The sequence below is a fragment of the Notechis scutatus genome, chromosome 1 (genome assembly GCF_049901735.1).
Source record: "Notechis scutatus isolate UNSWTSFEM ecotype Mainland chromosome 1, rNotScu1.2, whole genome shotgun sequence".
NCBI classification, from domain to species: Eukaryota; Metazoa; Chordata; class Lepidosauria; order Squamata; family Elapidae; genus Notechis; species Notechis scutatus.
The window spans coordinates 27,868,974-27,888,212 of record NC_142009.1 but is presented as its reverse complement, the minus strand read 5'-3'; the positions used below and the strand labels follow the sequence as shown (position 1 = coordinate 27,888,212).

The window sequence follows — 19,239 nt, the reverse complement described above, 5'->3', positions numbered from 1 at the left end:
CGGGAGAGAGACCAATGAACTCATATCATCTTCTGATTGATTCTTTCAAAACTTATTTTTCTAAACTTACTTTCAATGGATTCATTTTGCTGTTGAAGAGAATGAAGATGGGAACATTTGAAGACTGGCAAATGAATGCACCAAAACATTAATATATTTTGAGTAATGGTACGCTTGGTGAAATAGAAAATCCATTATAAAGCCAGTCTTTTATTAATCTAACTCAAAGATCACCTGAAAAGGTACGGGCTTTGAAACCAAAAATGAAATGTACAACTTAATATCTCTCTATGTTAAGCAACTTACAATAACTAAGTTGGAAGAGTGGAGAAGTACTTCATGTATGCTTGGGGTAAAAGCTTTGAAGCTTTTTTGGCTACATTTCAGTTCTCCATTCTCCATCTTTGATTTTAGAATTAATCGAGCAGTCCATTTATATTTAGGGTGTATCAAGTGATCCATCCCTCTCCAGTAATAGAATGATAAGGGTCGGTCATCCCTCAGATGTTGCTATGGAGACTAACTGCCGCCTGGAATCTTCAAAGAAAAATGACTTTGGAGTGAAGATGTCCCTTCCAAATGATCCCTTACAAGAGCTATGAAGACTTTTCCCGTTGTTCTTCAGCAACCCGCCACCGCCGCCCTTTACGAAACAGCAACTCGCAACCATGTTTTGTCTCTTGCACATTCTTCACTCCAATTTGTTTGCCGCTTTCACATGATGAACCTAAATTAAGATTCAAGGTGAGTTGAAAGGGAAGGAAGGAAGGAAGGAAGGAAGGAAGGAAGGAAGGAAGGAAGGAAGGAAGGAAGGAAGGAAGGAAGGAAGGAAGGAAGGAAGGAAGGAAGGAAGGAAGATCATACCTGCAAAGCAAAGGCTTTACCTCTAACATATTTATTTTTACAGTCTCTTAAAGGGGTGTTTTGTAATGGCACCTACCATGACATCCACTTTGAGAATAGTAGCCTTTCTGGGAGTGTAATCACAGCATGATATTAAAATTCCAATATGTGGCCTGTTCCCCCAAAAAATCCAATAACCCCATCTGTATTTTTGTCCTATTTCAAAGAGAAAAGTTCTATTTCTTTATATAGTTAACTAAAATTAAATAATTCCACTGAACATAACAGGACAACTTTCGAAAGATATACTTAGTATTTTAGAAGTAAACATTTACAGTTGGTTGGATTATTTCATGTCATGAATATATTCCAATAGGTTTGGTTCTTGATGAAATCTTGCAAGAATCTAGTCACAAAAACCTGTTGGCAAAGCAATAGTTAAATCAATTAGTGTTATTGTTATACTTAGTATTCCTAACACCATAATATTAAACTGTGTTTTATAAGGTCGTTCTTTTTCTTCTTCTTAATCTTCTTAAACAAATTCCTAACAACCCTATGGGCACATCATCGAAATAGGCTGCAAACTTCCAAACTGTCTTTCTAATAAAATTATCTGGAGCAATTATTCATATATGTAATTAGCTCATTCTTTATTATATATGTTACCACTTCAAAACTCTTTGAAGAATATAATATAGTCAGATTATAACCAAGCTGTTAAAATAATAATCTGGCATGCCAATTGCTGAGATTGAACTGTTGAGAATGCAACAGGCCTTTCATTGTATCTTACAGGAAACACGTATCCATGAAAAACAGGAATAGCTTATTTTCAATTTGCACAGGAAACTTCATTAGTTCTCACCCTGCATAGAATTTTCACAGATAAGATTTTTTAATTAGCAGGGCAAAAGCAGAAGATCTCTGTTAGCATCACTTAAAATTACTCTCCTACGAATAACATTGGCTTGTTCTTGGCTTGCTTTTTTATGGTTGAGAATTTAAGCCTTTAAAAGATTTAACATATGCCATGGTTGTTAAGAGGAGATTTAATTCATACTGAACTATTACAATTAAGAAACTAAGCTTTAAAATATTCAGCTTATACCATGGTTGTAAGAGGAGATTTAATTCACGAACTAAGGATAAGGAACACCCACATACACTTATAAAACATAATGCTATGACTTTTGAGGATTATTCATCCCAAGTGACCAAGAATGTATATCATTTTTTCCATATCAAAGAACCATGGAAATTGCTCCACTTTTGAAAGGTTTGTTTTTGTTTTTGTCTTAAGTTCTCAGCGTGAATCTAATCTGCCTCCACTTTTAGGCTCATGTCCAATTCTGTTAGGTAACGTCACACTGTAAGATCCAGCTACATTATTTCCATGGAGATGTAATATCTTCATCTTGAGGAAGGAAGCTGTCAGCCAAACTATGAAATTTTATATTGCAGAATTCTACAAACCAAACGAAATACAACTAAAAACATATCTTGGTTATTCCTTTGGGGAACAGTGAAAAATATTTAAAAGGAGTTACCATTTGCTACGCAGCATGTTGGGAGAAAGCTGAAGCAAGAAAAATTGGTCACCCTAGAAACCAAACTTAAACAAATCTTAGAATTCAGATAATTTACCAACATCTGTCAGTATTAATGTTACAGTCAAGACAAGATATGAGATACATAACAAACTGCAGATTTTTTTGCTATACTGAATCAAGCAAGCAAACAGAGAGTCAGGGGGAAAAGCTTTCATGTATAATAAACCTCTGCAGTTGAGAACATTCCACATCATTTTTGTAAAACCTAGCCTTCCTTGACACTGGCACTTTCCAGATGGGTGGACAATTCTTAGAATCCTCCATCTAGCATGTCTTTTATTAAGAATTCCAGGAATTGAAATATATACATCTGAAGTCAATATAATTTAAATAAAGTTTAATTAGATGGATGGATGGATGGATGGATGAACAGGCAGACAGACAGATAGTAAGTAGCATTACACAAATTCAGTCTCTCTTCTTTACAATTGACATGACTTTCTCATATGAAAACAAGACCATTGAGGTCCCAAAGATGCTTTTTCAAGAGGCAACTGGACTGTCTGGTTTTTCTTTCAAGACGTTTCACTTCTCATCCAAGAAGTTTCTTCAGCTCTTTGAGCCCATTGAAGCCATCATGGAGAGAGCCATAAGTAAAGTAGCAAGTGGCAAAGTCCTGTTCTGAATGTGTAGATAAAGAAATAAACAAAATCTGATATTATAACATGTAGAAAGCAAAATAAACAACAAGTAGAGGGAATCCTGACAGGGAGAACGAAGCACCAATTATCGATAGTACTTTTAAAACAAAAGTATAATTTCTTGAGCGTGTCTCTGAAAGTTACTGCTGAATTGTAATTTTGAATATGATAAGGCAAAACTGTGAAAGATAAGGATGTAAACATATTCAATATATTTAATGTACATTTCATTAAAATTAATCAAATTTATCTTAGTTTTTAATTAGCTTGTCCCCTTTTGAACTACCTTCTAAGACAATTTCCATATTGATGTCAGTGAAAGAATCCTCACTAAAACATTGGCTTCGCACCCTCTGTAAATACTATGAAAAGGTCAAACTCCCATGAGTCAAAGCAAATTCAGAGGGCCTACATGTAGTACCCTTGGCAACAAAACAAACAATTTTCCAGGATTTTTTTTTTAAACCTTCCTACTTAAGTCTTCAGCTCTAGGGTTTCTTAGCGCTTCAAAGCGCTCTTTGCCAATTCCATGTAGCTTTTTTCAACGTCTCTGAAGGTCATCTAGGTTCTAACAGCAATGTCATATTAGCAACAATACACACAATGACTGGGGTGGTTCCCATCTGCTTGTATTCATGAAATATAGGGAAAGGGTGGATGGGTTTGGCAAAGCTCCTAAGAAGGTTTGCCTGGATTTCCTCCTAGTTTTCTAGGAGAAAGAGATAAGAAAAGGCTGAGATTGGACTGTACAAAATATCAGTAAATGCACTTAGCCCACCATCAAATAATAGGCTAATAGGCTACATGTTGTCTCTCGACCATACCTTTTGCATCCCTCCAGTAGATAAATACCCAGTGATTCTTTGTCTCCAGCTGATGGATGAAGGAGTGGAAAAGACTTGCATTATGCCTGAAATACAGCCAAAGGAACATCAATTTCAATGACCTTTGCCTGTAGCTAAACATAATCCAAGAAATTTAATTCTACAAATTGCTTGAATTGGTCTTTATTTAAAATTTTGCTGGAATATCAAAATAGGACAAAGTTCAATAGTTAAAGGCTTGTGCTTTATGTAGTAGAAGTAGAAGATGTGCGGTTTACACTTGGATCAAAGATTAGATGTTCAGCAGTGGGACATATTTCAAACTGTTCTTTCTAAAATAGGTTGGTTGATGGGCACCATTTAACAACACAAAGACCTTTTAGGTTTGCTGACATTGTTTCTTACATTCTTGCTCTACTACATCGTTTCAGCAGACCACAAATGCAACCCATTGTTTAAAAAAAAATCCTGAGGAACTTCATCCAGAAACAATCTTCTTACATAGTTGGTAATTATTTTTTCTCAATAGAGGATGGACAGGAGGTCAAAGCCAGAGATGGACTATGCAAGCAAAGATCAAGAGAGCTGCTGCAGTAGTGATAAGAGCTCAGAGAGGTAAGGATGTGGTGCTAACTGAAGAAGTTTCATTTCAGTATGTTCACTCAATTATCATCCTCTTCATTTAACAACCCCATAATCTCTTGCGGAATGGAGTTTGGGCAACTGAATGGAGCTAGCAGAGTGTTTTAATGTCCAGATGCCCTTCCTGTCGCCAATGCGGAGTTTTGTTTAGCAGAAATATTCTCAGTGTGCCCAGAGAGAGGAATATCTGCCTCTACCTAGGATCAAACTCACAGCCTCCTGATTGTGAGAGGAGAGCTTCATCTCTAGGCCATAACACCACTCCCGTGTGTTCACTCAACGTATTTCATTAAAACAAAGACTCACTTGCACACTATGGAAATCTGGTTGTAGTGTTAACGTTTGTGATATTATTCACTGTTAAATGTGTTGTGTAAATCCATCTGGTTTTGTTATTTTATGATTCAGTGTATTGGACAACTCGGTAAATGGGGACTTGAGCAACCAGATTATGATATGAGAACATAACCACTGAATCTGGGATATCTTCCATAGGTTAATTTGGAGCCATTCTTTTGTATGAAATCATGTCTATTCAGGGATATCCAAAGGATATGTTTAAAGTTCAACTTTTTTTCCAAAAGGAATACCAATTTAATTATGGATAGGTGAGAAAAGTAGGAAATCAATTTCATACCAATTTGACTTGAGGTCAGCCAATCTGTATCAGCCAATCTACCCTACTGGACAGCTGTTGTGGGAAGCAGAGGTACTATTCAGCAGGTTCTGACCAGTTCTGAAGAACCGGTAGCAGAAATTTTGAGTAGTTCGGAGAACCGGCAAATACCACCTCTGACTGGAGATTTTACAGTATTCTTCCCCAGCCACACCCATCAAGCCACACCAACAGAATCGGTAGTAAAAAAGTTTGAATCCCACCACTGGTGGGAAGGACTGCTGCCTTGAACTTCTGAAGGCAAGATAGAATATAAATATAACAAGCAAACAAGTTGATATCTTTTTTTTTTTAATAAAGTTTTATTTGGGTTTTCACACACACAAAATACAAGTAAAACATCTTTTTTTGAAAATAGCATGGTCCCGGGTTGAACTTCTTTATACAGACACAAAACTCAATTTCATGCTCCTTTTTGTATTCTATTCCATATCTTATACTATTTTACATTTTCTATATAGTTTTCCCCTCTTTTAATTTTCTCAATTTTATTTTGATTATCTCATCTCAATTCAAATCATTATATTTATACTTTTGTCTGTTCTGTTTCAATTTCATATTATCTTTTCTCATTAAACAAATTTTCTCCTGTAGTTACTAATTGGAGTATGACACCTTTATATCTTTTAATTACATCCATTCAACTCTTATTTAAACTTCAATATATACCTTAAGTTTATGACCTTCAATATAATACATAATACATAACTTCCAATCGAATTCTGCTTGGTACATTCTTATGATACACACTATATTCTTTAAAAAAAAAGAAAGAAAGATTGTAAATATATGTAATTATAAACCCTCATTTCATTCCAGTTCAGTTCTATCATTAATAATTATTAAAATCTTAACATCTTTAACACTTCTTTTCAATTAAATATCATGCTTCCTTAAAAACACATATAATCTCCATAATTAATTTTTCCCTTATTTCTCTTCACATGTTTTATAAATATACCTTTTGCTACATTTATTTATTGACAAGCATTCCACTGAATTACGATAGCTATTTTATCAGACATTTTAATCATACATTGTTTCATATTTTCTAAAATTATTTCTGTTTCTAATATAACCATACTATCTTATGTACTTTTGCAGAATCCCTTTTTCCATTAAGTTTTCACCCATTATCTCTAAATAGACCCTGTTTCTCTATATTTTGCTTCTGTCCTTTATATCTTTCTTTTCCTTTCTTTCTTCCCTCTCATCTTCTCCCTCCCCTTTTTACCCCCTTGTCTCTCTACTTCTAATTCTCTCTTCTGCATTTACCTCTTCTGTTGCTTTCTGATTTTATACTTATTTTTCCCTCTATTTTTTTTTTTTTGGAGTTGTTTTTCCCAATCTTCAACTTTCCATTCTCTTTCCCCGCCTTTCCTCCCCCCCCCCATCTAAGATTACTTGTTCATTAAAGATGGCTTCTTCTTTGTCGCAATCTTCTTGTTCTGCAGGCATTTCTTGTTGTTTCTCATAATTCCAAATCTCCATTTCTAAAAACTGAAATATGAAGCCAAAAGAACCTCTCCCTTCTTGTGCATCTTCTTTGTACTTTTAAAGTTCCATTTTCAGTTCTTCTAAAAGTGGAGCCATTTTAAACAGTTTTAAAAACCACCCAATTGATTTTAGTCATTCAAAACAATAACCAAGAATCCAGAAATCATCAAGTAATCCAGATAGTCCCGAGTTATATCTTCTTATTTCTTTTTCGACTTTCTCTTCCTGGGGTTTTTGTTGCAATATTTCAGTTAGAATGTATCTTTTGGAAGTCTTGTTGAGATTTTGCTGTAAGTTCTTTTTTAATTCCAGGCAGTCTCCTCCCTTCCAGATCCTGCCCTTTTATTCTTTTTCTCTCCTTTCCTGTTTTCAAAAGCTTTTAATTATCCAGAAATCTTTATTATCCCTTTGACTTTTTATTTTCAGCATTAAATGCCTATTGATGTCAAAGTGGATTTTTCCCCAATTTCTTGCTTAAGTCTCTTAGCTGTCAGTATAGGAAAAGGAGAAAACCAAATCTTTTCCCTTTTCTCTCTCCTTCGCAGCTTAAAAATCTGCGAAAATTTAAAAATCTGCGAAAAATCTGCGAAAAATAGGGAACAATGTTATTGTTTTTTAATAGTTTCAATTCCAGGGTACCTTATTTGTTGCTTTTGCTGTTTGACCCGGTCAACCAAAACTTTCTCTTCTTATCTTCCTCCTACACATTCTTTTCCAGTCGAGTTCTTCTTTGTGGTGGCCATTTCTGACCACCACTGCAACCGCCTTTGGGAAAGGGAGTAATGGCCAGCTGGGGAGGAGAGATGCAGCTCTCCTGAACCCTGCAGGCAGTCTCCCCCCTCTTCACCACCTCTACAGGGTGGCTTAGCCCCGAAACCAGCCGGCTCGGGGCGCTCCAGCGGCGAGCACGGATCGAAGCCTCGCAGAGATGAGGTTTTGGTCTGTCGCTGAAGAAGCTCAAACCGGAAGCCCCTTGATATCTTAATTTTTGATGTAGCAAGAATAGAGAATTTTCCAGGATGAATCTTAAATTTGAAAATGTTGCAGGGGAACAGAACACTACTAGAGCTTTGAAAATTAAGTTATTATGGTATAGGGCAAATGAATCAATGAAAACATGAGAAACAAGTTAAACCAAAGCCAATACTATAGTAAAAATGAGACACTGAAAGAAACTAGACTTATTTGACCACCCCCAACAATTGCAATATATTGCTTTTTGACAGGTTTATTGGGTCACCTTTTTTTACATTTTGCAAAAGAGCAGTGTGAGTGTGTATTAACAGCAAAACTTTAAAACAAATCTCTATATTCAAATCTTAGCAGAAGGGGAGACACTAAAAGGTGGGAGAAACTTTATCCTGATGATTGATGCCCTGTTTTAATGACTTGGATATTTTATTCCCCAGAGAAAAAGCAATGAAAATGGAGTGTTTGGTAAGTGCAGGCTTCATATTTTATATTAAAAAATATCAAGCATTTTAGGGCACAGTTCTGTGTGCATCTTGCAGCTTTCTGTTAAATAAAACCATAGTTCCGACTAAGCCCTGTATACAGTATCCAGCATGGTTGTGCTAGGACAGCATGCAATTCACTGGCATCTTATTTATGGTCTCCGGAGTCCTATTCCCCAAAGGCATTTTTTTTTAACTTCGGAAAGGGTATTAAAAAGCAAATCAAAGAGGTCTGCATTTTAGAAGCTTGAGGCACTTATTTATTTAACCTCTTAAAATGGGTCCTGACCCATACAGTGAGCTTGTTTCTTGACATGTCATGCAAAGCCTGAAGTGGCTTTAAGGGCCAATGAAAGTTCTGGATTCTTGATTTACATTCAGGGTAGCACCTAAAGTTAGATTGAGGCATCCCAAGAAGTAAGGGCTTGGTTCCCTGGGAAAGGTAGAGCATGATGATTTAACTGTTGATCTGTGTTCCTATAAATAGGAAGGAGAGACAAAGCGGTCATCCAGGCCCTGAATTAACCATCAAGTAAAATAAGCATATGCTTAGGGTACCAAGGAAAGGTGGGACACCACTTTTCCCCCTGACCCTTAACAGATTTAACAGATAATCAGAGTTGGGAGGGACCTTGTAGGTTATCTAGTCCAACTCCCTGCCCAAGCAGGAGACCCTACACCATTTCTGACAAATGGCAGTCCAATCTCTTCTTGAAAGTCTCAAGTGATGGTGCTCCCTCAACTTCCGAGGGCAAGCTGTTCCATTGGTTGATTGTTCTCACTGTCAGAAAGTTTCTCCTTATTTCCAGGTTAAATCTCTCCTTGTTCCGTTTCCATCCATCCTTACCTCTTTATTTGCCAAAGTCAGCTTCAAAGTATTGTGTTTGAATTTTTTCCTTATAACAATTGTATTAAAATGCATTAAAAGTGTTTAAAATTTGCATGTTTATATTTTCCTAATAGTAGTGAATTCTCTTTCAGCATTTATTGAGTTTTAGTGTTTTGTCAGTTAAACAATGGAAGGACAGTTAAACAATTGTGGGACTGTGTTTAGGGTACCAATCCAGCCCAGATAAAAACAAGCTAAGAGTAAATTCATCTAGAAAGCATTGGTCACTTGCAGCTATGGTTGCAATAAGCTCTAAGCTGGTAGAGTTCTCTTAGCTTTAAGAGAAGGTGAACCAAGGGCGGGGGGGGGGAAAGGTGATATTCAGCAGGTTCTGACCAGTTCTGGAGAACCGGTAGCGGAAAGTTTGAGTACTTCAGAGAACCGGCAAATGCCATCTCTGACTGGAGATTTTACAGTATCCTCCCCCTGCCACCCCCACCAAGCCACGCCCACAGAACCGGTAGTAAAAAAAATTGAATCCCACCACTGGGGAGGAGGGAAGAAAACGCCTCCAGAAATGGCTCACTCTGTGTTTTCTCTGTTATCTTTCAGTTGAAGAAGGTACTGGTAGAAAACCAACAGTTGAAAAATGCTGTAAGTGTTGCTCTTCTGTAAGCTAATGTAAGACATAATACTTATGTTGTTGTATTGAAACTAACTCTATAAAAGTGAACTGAAACAAACATACAATCTTACCCCCATCTTCTATGACCTCCATCCTCCTCTTCCTTTTATTGCTTTATTCTATCTATAATAAAATGAGACTGAGGGGTGGGGGGGGGGATATAACAATGTATTATTTGCAAACATTATAAAAAAACACAGTAATCCAAGGAATAAATGAACTACTTGCTTCCTCAGTAAGGGTTCCTCCTTAAACTCTTGTTTCTTATACTGAAATTGGTTGAAAATGAAACGTTTCTTCTACGCTGATCATAGTGATCGCTTGGCTTTCTGCTCAAACTATACTATAACCACTGCTTCTTTACATTTGCCACTTAGGCCATGAAAATAAGAAGCAGTTGCTTTCGTTTCTGTGGGTGGGTCTTTGAGGACATGTGTTATACCCTTCAAATTGACCCCTACTGATACTTCAGTCCTATCTGATATGACTACCAGCGGGCAGAAAGAGAAAGGGAGGGAGGGAGATGTATCATTATTCCTTTGACTTGGATTAGAAGAGAAAGCTAGCAGAACTTTTGTCAGTTGAGGGGGGTGGAGCAGGAAGAAACACCCCCCCCAACTCTCCTAGGATCTTAGCTCCAGGGGTGGGATTCTACCAGTTTGCACGTATTCACTAGAACCGGTTATTAACATTCTAAGCAGTTCGGAGAACCAGTTGTTAGAAGAAATTACTAGCCTAATCCTGTAAGGAAGGCAGGAAGGAAACATTCTGGTGTTGCTTACAGAAACTGCCTCTCTGTTAACCCTTATTACATTCTTGGCAGGACTAAACTTCCTGTCTCAGGAACTTCTCTGAAGTTTTTTTTCCCTCCTTTGCTGGTACTTTGCTTGTGTGGAGTGACCATTCAAAGTTACAATGGCACTGAAAAAAGTGACTTATGACCCCTTTTCACACTTACGACTATTGCAGCATCCCCACAGTCATGAGAGGCCAGGTGAGGAGATGCATGCCTCAGTATGAGTGATATTGAGTTGGCCACACCCAGCCAATAACATGACCACCAAGCCACGCCCACCCGGTACATGACCACTAAGCCACACCCACCAACTAAGCCATGTTCACAGAACCGGTTGTTAAAAAATTTGAATCCCACCCCTGCTTAGCTTGGAGGAGTGTTTAAAGACAATGACGAGAAATCTTATGAGTTCAATGACTTTGAATCCCTACAGGATTCAGTTTGTCAGTTTGGCAAGTCAAGATCCAAACTTAGTGGAGTGGCTGGGTAGGTTGTATATTACTAGTTGGTCTATTGTCAGAGATGCCCATGTCGAGTGTAACAGGAAAAGCCACCTGGATGAAACTTTTGTGTCTCTTTTCTAGGTTGTCTTCCTGAAGCAGCAGAATAAGGGTAAAGCTGTCCTCTATTTTGATTCCATAAAAAAAGACACCTTCAGGCATAACTTGATGTTTTCAAGTGTTTGTAAAACAGCCAACCACATAATCAGCTAAATGTTTTACAACCAATTTTAATGTATTTCACGGAAATGACCATTGACAACTCAGAAATTAGTTCCAAGCATTAGTGGGCCAAGTATTTAGACTTATCTTCTTGGATATTGGGCAAACCAGGTTGACCCCCTCATAATGTTATTATTTAGTAATTGTTAATTTCTTGTTGGGATTTTCAGTGTTGCAACTATTGCCAACAATATGCTTGTGAACTCCCCACACCCTCATTTTGGCCTCCCACAGATTTTTCCACACTCTATTTTTTATTATTATTTTAAAGTATCCTTTTGCTTGCAAAGAAAAATATTAGAAAAGAATCTGGCATGCTGCAAAACACCACCCTCTCCACAATCAATTTTATTTCCACATTTTCAAATGAGAACTAAGAACTATTACTTTTTAGAAAATAAAAAAATAAAAGGTTGATGCAATGCAGTGCTGCTGTAAAGAAACAGATGCCTTCACCAAAAATAAAAGAGAGGTAAGGCAGGATTTATAGTGAATATCAAAGAGATGCCCAATAGGGTGGCAAGGTGCAGTCTTGTAGCCTGCTTCAAATAAGTTGGTGTTTTGTATTTGGATTTACCCATTAGGACTTGGTTGAAAGATACTTCTTCCCCCTACTGCATCCCCAAAAACACTGGAAAAACCTGATTTAGGGAAATCGGGTACCTTTTTTTTTTCCACATCCTTTGTTGAAAACTCAAAAGCAACGCAGTTTACACAAAGCCCTGAGTTTTGACTGATGGAGCCTTTTTCCTTTCCAGAAAAAGACAGCAATGTGGATGACTGCAAGAGGTCAGTGTCAGTAGTAAATCTACAATCAAAGAGGTGAATCTCTGAGAAACAGCAGACACCAAGTGTTCTTTTTCACTTCTCTTTTTTTGTAAGGTCCAAGGATAAACTTGTCTCTGAAATTGGGACTCTGTTGACTGAAATTTCATTTCTCAAAGAAGCACGAGAACAACTGGTGAGCTTTTTGAATCAAGATGCTCATATGCCTTGAATTTATTCCTTGTCTTGTTCATTTATACCTCATATTAGGGATATACACCCTAGCAGAACGTGCAACGGCAGTCTAGCAGGCAGGAAGATATGTGTGAGATAAAACGTTGTTGTAGCTTACACTCAGTAAGACAGATACACTGTGCAAGTTAAATAGTTTTTATTCCAGCAAGAGTTATAGCATAGTCAAAACAGTCCATATATCATACACTAAGTTCAGTCCATCCGGGGTTAATCAGTTTGCAAAGTCCAGTGTAGAAAAAGAGTTCATTAAACTTACAATCAATCAGTCCAGTGATATATCTCTTTTGCAGTCAGAGATATGAAGAAAAATCAAACCCCTTTTTCTTCTCTCAGCAAACACGCAGTTATCACCATCAATTCATCATTTGTCAGCAATCCAGTAAAAGCCAGGGAAACAGTGAGCTCTCTTGCTCCCTCTTATGGTGATTTTACAACTGCACCCAAAAACTTGGTTTACAGTTTAAAGTGATACATACACTTAAACTCACTAACATAGTTTATATATTATTTTTTATCCAAACTAAGTTAGGTAAACAATGTTATCCCTAACACCTCATAACTTGGGAGAATTCAGGGATGACACACTTATACCCTCTAACCCCATCTGAATTGTTCTTGAAAGGATCTGATTTCAAGACAGATGCTCTATACTAGAGGTGGGCAACAATGGCCTCTTTATGACTTGTGGACTTCAACTCCCAGAATTCCTGAGCCAGCATGGCTGGTGTTGTGAATCAATAAAAAGTAACTAGGCCCAAATGCAAAGCAGGTTTGGAAAGCCTGCACACCTGATTGGTCCTTAAACAACAAACAGGGATTGGTCCATAACAAGCCCCTGATTGGCCAATATTAGGACACTTCTTATTGGGTATTAGTTGAACTTGTTTGCACATATTATTGGTTAATAGGGTAGCAGCCAACCCTATAAAAGGGTTACTGCTGCCCATAGCCTTGCTCTGTTCTGTTCTATCTACTGTTATTAAAGAGTTTGAAGTCACTGGTCAGATGTCTGGTCTCCATTATTCCCCAAACTTAACAGCTGGCTCAGGAATTCTGGGAGTTAAACTCCACAAATCATAAAAGGGCCATGGTACCGCACCCTTGCTCTAAACCAGGGGTGTCAAACTGGCGGTCCACGGGCCAGATGTGTCACAGAAAGACCACACTCACCCCAGCTCCGCGAAGATGAAAAATGTTGTGATACATCACATGATGTCACTGTGACGCCATGAGTTTGACACCTGTGCTATAAACCATTAATTGCATCTAGTTTTCTGCTTCATTAAGTGATGTGGCTCACATAAATGAAACTGTCTTTGTCTCCCATTTAACACAACTGCTCCAAATTCTCTTTGTTCCAAAGCACATTATAAAAACTCCCCAAAATGGAGCATAAATATTGAGAAGAAATGAAAAAGAAATAATAGTTTTGCAGTCTGGCATACACATCAGCCTCCTTCCCTCCCCTTTCGCAAATGCAGGAATCCTTTTTGTTTGTTTGCTTGGATTTTTCATCCCTGCTTCAGGAGCCACACACGAACATATCTCTCTTGCCCTTTCCTTTTTGAGAGTGACAGGTGATTCCTTCAAATAACCCAGCCTCGATCTCAGTGGATTGCATATTGGAGAAACAATGAGGATTGTGCTGAGGAATATGCTCTCAATGGAGGAGGCCTACATGCTCAACAGAAGGAAGGATTTAATAAGCTCAAAAAGACCCAGAGTGACATATACAAACACATGCAGATGCACATACTCTAGCCCAGGGAGAAAAAAAATTACAGAAAGTCCCACTTTCCTCATGCCCAGCTTTCCCATTTGTAGTTCTCATACCACATGTATTACTCTTTTTTGAATCCCAGGGTCCATTTTTCAACACTTCCCTATTGTATTCCCTATTGCTTGGTGGTATTTTCAGTTACTCCTAGGAGTGGGATTCTACGGGTTCTGATCTGTTCAGGTGAACCGGTATTTCCGATGATCATTTGGCCCCGCCCACCCACCCACCCACCCGCTCTTGCCCGTTTCCTGTGCTTTATTTCCTTGTTTTTAAGCACAGCTGATTCGTGAGGTAGACCGGTTTGCCACGCATCAGCTGTTTTACTCACTGGGGCTGCAGCAGAAGATAAGTATTATAGCTAAAAATGTTTTTTTTTTCTAAATGCTGTGCGCGCATGCAAAGTGCACACTCACCGAACTGATTGTTACACCGGTTGAATTGCACCACTGGTTACTCCCCCAAATCCCTGGTCTTGGTGCTCAGTTTAAGCACACTCTTTTCCTCATTCATGTCAAAGGAATGATACAAAACAAAGTATAATAGACCAAAAAACAACTCCAATGCATGCAGACAAAGTGTATCAGATTTGGAGAGGTGTAAAATGGACAATGAGGCTTTTGACCGGAAAATTCATAATTTAAAAAGAATTCACTCCCCAAATTCCTCTCTTCTCCAAAGCAATTATTGGATTACTCCCTAACCTAACAATGACCTTGTTTTTGGAAGGTTTGTTTTAATCCCCCGTAAATTTCATTCATCAGTTCAAATATTTATCCCAAACCTAGGTGAAATACTGGGTAGTCAAATGGTAAAATGTCAAGTGGATTCAGCATGGTTATGAGGACATAAATGTCTACCATAAAGCGAAATGTTTTTTGTCTGTGTTGAAAGTGTGTGACACAAGCTCCCCATATTAGCAGTGTTGACATATTGGTTAGAATGCACTCCTGCCCACTGCCAGGAGTTAGATCCTGACCAACTCAAAGTTAACTCAGACTTTCATCCTCCCAAGGTGGGTAAAATGAGGAGCCAGATTGTTCGGGGGCAATATGATAATTCTGTAAACTACTTAGAGAGTGTAGTAAAACACTATGATGTGGTATATAAGTCTAAATGCTATTGCTGTTTGCTTAATATAGGGATCCCCAATCTTGGCAACTTTAAGACTTGTGGACTTCAACTCCCAGAATTCCTCAGGCAGCATAGTTGAAGTCCACAAGTCTTAAAGTTGCCAACTTTGGAGACCTCTGGCTTAATAAATTTGTTTTAGACTTGAAAGGGAAGAAAGCGCCACCCTTAGTTGTGATAGGAGCTGTTTCTGCATGAATAAAAAGGATGAAAAAATTTGTGAACAAAATATATTCTCCTGAGTTGTTTGCTCTTGTGTTTCTTCTCAGAGATTTAAGGACCCTGAATCCAGGAAAGAAACTACTAAAGCTCTTACTGAAACCATCCAGGCCAAGCTGGAAGTAGCCCATGCTAAAATAGAGGCTGCTGAGGCTAAGAAAGAAACCTTAGAAGCTCAGAAGATCGCTGAAGAAGCTAAAGAATCGGCGGAAGCAGCTCACGCTCGGGAGGACAACCTATTGTCCTATGTCTCCAAAGTAGCTAGTTTGGCCTACCAGCAAGCTGCAGAGGCAGAATATGATTGTGTCCAAGCTCGGAAAGCCATGGCAGTAGCAGAGGCCATCCAAGTGGCTGCCTTCACTGATAGCAAGGTTCGCCGGAACAGCAAGGAGAAGTATCATCGAAGCAATCGGAGTCATGGGGAATGCCGGTGTCATCACCACCACCACCATCACCATCATAGCCAACATGAGCGCCGTAGTGATTTGGAGACCCAAAGTGATCTCATCCACTCTGAACCAGAGACTCTGAGTAGCACCCGATAAAGCAGGAAAGAAGGAAACAGGGCTGGGTGGGGTGGCTTGATAGTTATTGTCATTTGAGGAAGCGTGCAGAATTAAAAAATTTGTTTGAACCATGGACAACTGATTCATTTCACAGGTGTGTTTAGCCTAATGAAGACAAGGTTTAGGGGAGACAAGATAGCAGTCTTCCAATACTTGAAGGGCGGGAGGTGTTGATTTATTATCCGAAGCACCTGAGGGCAGAACAAGAAACAATGGGTGGAGCTTATCAGAGGGAGATCCAGCCTGGAAATGAGGAATTTCCTCACATTGAAAACAATTAATCAGTGGAATGGCTTGCCTCCCAGAGTTGTGGTGCTCCATTGCTGGAGGTTTTGAAGAAAAAATTAACAACCATTTGTCCAGGATGCTATAAGGACTCCTGTCTGGCCAGGGATTGGACTAGAATTCCTACAAGGTCCCTTCCAGCCATGTGGTTTTATGATTTTTAGCCCGTAGTCTTTCACTACTTCCCACAGTTTGCATTAGCGCTTCTATTTTTCAGATTTTATAATGAACTTATAGAGATCAAGTAGCCATGCTCCCTCCCCATGCCTGTATGTAGTGGTTTTATAAATATGTATTATATTATTATTATTATTATTTATTTAAAAGTATTGGCCACCCAACTGGGATGGGTTTCAGTAGCCCACACAGAATGACTCGATTCTTCACCAGCTCACGTTCAAGCTAAAAAATAATGTAAATATTTTTTAAATAATTCAGGATTGAAAGACACTTTTAAGAAAACTGTTCCAACCTGCTATAGTTTAAAACAAACATTGAGAGACGGTGAAACTCCACAATTCTGTGTTGTAATGCAAAACTTTTTTAAAAAAATAAATAAATGCAAAACTCAGTCTTATGAGTATTTCCAAACTTTTAGCCTCCCTGTGGGACAAAGGTTGCAAAAATGTTTATAAAACCCAGGGCTCTATTTTGCTCTGCATTTCATAAAAGCATCAGTTGTTTATCTTAACCAAAGGCTACATCTTCCAGCCAAACAGCGCTCAGTCCCCTTCTCTAATCAGGACCAGTTATCTTAAAAAACAAGCTCAATTCTTAATTTGTGCTTCAGGGGATGGATGATGCAGTTTGTCTGTGCCAACACCTGCAACAATTGTTTCGTTTCAGGCTCCTGCCTCCGAATATGAAGAAGCAGAGAATGAAAAATTACATCTTGGAACCTTTTTTATTTAGTGAATATTCAGCAGGTGGGAATGTTTCAGGAGGAAAATATTTTGAAAGTGGAACTAGGCCTTAAAAACTCAATCACTAGCAAAGAACTACTAAGAAATGGTGGAGAAGGAACTGCACCAGAGTTATGGTGTCTCTCCTCCTCCTTTTCCTGTACAATTTACTTTCCTTGCACTGGACATCTTAGTGGTTTTATAGAAAGGTTAGGGGAAAATTATAGATAGAGACATATTAAATGGTATCTTCTCTGCTTGTCACTCAGCTTTAAAGTGTTTACTTAACCTGCTGCAAGAAAGAATCAACTTGAGAAAAACAGAAATAATTTGGAGAAAGATTAGAGCTGATGGTCAAATGGAACACAACTGATAGTTAAGGAAAACCCCAAACTTCCAGGTTATGGAAGTCTCCACTGGGAAAAATCTTGAAACCCAGAGCAGATAGTTAACAAAAGCAGGTGTTTGGTTTTTTAAGAGTCTAGTGTCAGAAAGTTTGAAGCATATTATGACTAGAAAGAACAAGGAGTTCTTAAACATTTGAAACATCCTGGAAACCAGAAACATTAGGAGACCCTTGAGGTAAAGCAGGATTATTGTCCATTATTTGCTGTAAGGGATTGCTGGAGTTAAAGTGAAAAGCCACAGAGAACTTCAATTATTTCTAGAAGTGCAATACACAAGTATCTCCAAATTGTATTCTAAAACAATTTTCTGCAGTTTGAAAAGAAATACTTTATTCGTTGACTTAACCAGTTCATTTAATAAACTACTTCTGTTCATAATTTTGTATCAAATAGTGATACTAGCCTGAGGCCTAAGTCACCGTGCTGCTGAGTTTCTAATACAAGTGTTTTTTAACCTTCGTGGCTTGAAGATTGACTTGAACTCCCAGAATTTTCCGCCAGCCATGCTAATCACATCTACACATCCAGGGGTGGGATTCAAATTTTTTAACAACTGGTTCTGTGGGCATGGTTTAAGTGGTGGGCGTGGCTTGGTGGTCATGTGACTGGGTGGTCATGGCTTGGTGGTCATGTTATTGGCTGGGTGTGGCCAATTCAATATCACTCACATCGAGGCATGCATCTTCTCGCCTGGCCTCTCAAGACTGTGGGGATGCTGCAATAGTTGTAAGTGTGAAAAAGGGTCATAAGTCACTTTTTTTCAGTGCCATTGTAACTTTGAATGGTCACTCCACACAAGCAAAGTACCAGCAAAGGAGTGGGAAGAAAACTCCAGAGACGTTCCAGAGACAGGAAGTCTAGTCCTGCTAAGAATGTAATAAGGGTTAACAGAGAGGCAGTTTCTGTAAGCAACACCAAAATGTTTCCTTCCTGCCTTCCTTACAGGATTAGGCCAGTAATTTCTTCTAACAACTGGTTCTCCAAACTGCTTAGAATGTTAATAACCGGTTCTAGCGAATAGGTACGAACTGGGAGAATCCCACCCCTGTACAAATCTCCAAGCCACCAAGCCACCACTGTTGGCGGCAGATACAGTTTTCATAGATCTTAAACAATACAATAGAGAGTTTAAAACATCTAAGCTTCAACATTTTAAGAAAGGAACAGTAGAACAACTCTGTATATGCTGGAACAGTAGAATAACTCTCTTAGCTACGCATGTCTAAGGTTGACTTTTGCAAATATTTTGCAAGGGTTGAACAGGCTTTTCTGTTTCAAAATTTCAAATTGTCTATTACCACTTTCTGCTTTATAATCTATTCTGAAAGATTTGGGAAGAAAGATTGCATGACAATGTGTCTGAGGAATCAGTTATGAATCCACTCTAGAATTAGTTGAATGCATGTATTTTTTTAAAGTGAGTGTTCAAGAGGATGAGAGTTTGTTATTAAATGTGATAGATTTATTCCTATTCTAGGCTCTATATAATTCTGCATCTATGGAAAATGACTTCTGGGGGCCCATTTCCACTGGTCACTGACACTGTTTTGAGTTCGTGTATACTGCCACTGTATCACAAATATCACACTATTCACGATATATGTTCTATCAACATGATCTACCTGACAAAAGAAGTGTACATTTCAGCATGTACATAAACACCAAGGGTTCCATTCCTGTCTTTTACAATTGCAGTACAGCTCTTACTGT

At 38.3% G+C, this 19,239-nt stretch overlaps 1 protein-coding gene across 1 annotated transcript; it reads left to right on the top strand.

The window, feature by feature from the left end:
* Nucleotides 1-244: 244 nt before the first annotated feature.
* On the top strand, nucleotides 245-15,914 carry LOC113414548 (uncharacterized). Its single transcript, XM_026671479.2, has 8 exons — nucleotides 245-744; nucleotides 4,451-4,536; nucleotides 8,146-8,173; nucleotides 9,632-9,673; nucleotides 11,085-11,112; nucleotides 11,981-12,011; nucleotides 12,105-12,183; nucleotides 15,420-15,914. The coding sequence occupies exons 1-8, from the start codon at nucleotides 580-582 to the stop codon at nucleotides 15,912-15,914; spliced, it is 954 nt and encodes a 317-aa protein (XP_026527264.1). The 5' UTR covers nucleotides 245-579.
* The last annotated feature ends 3,325 nt before the right edge of the window (nucleotides 15,915-19,239 follow it).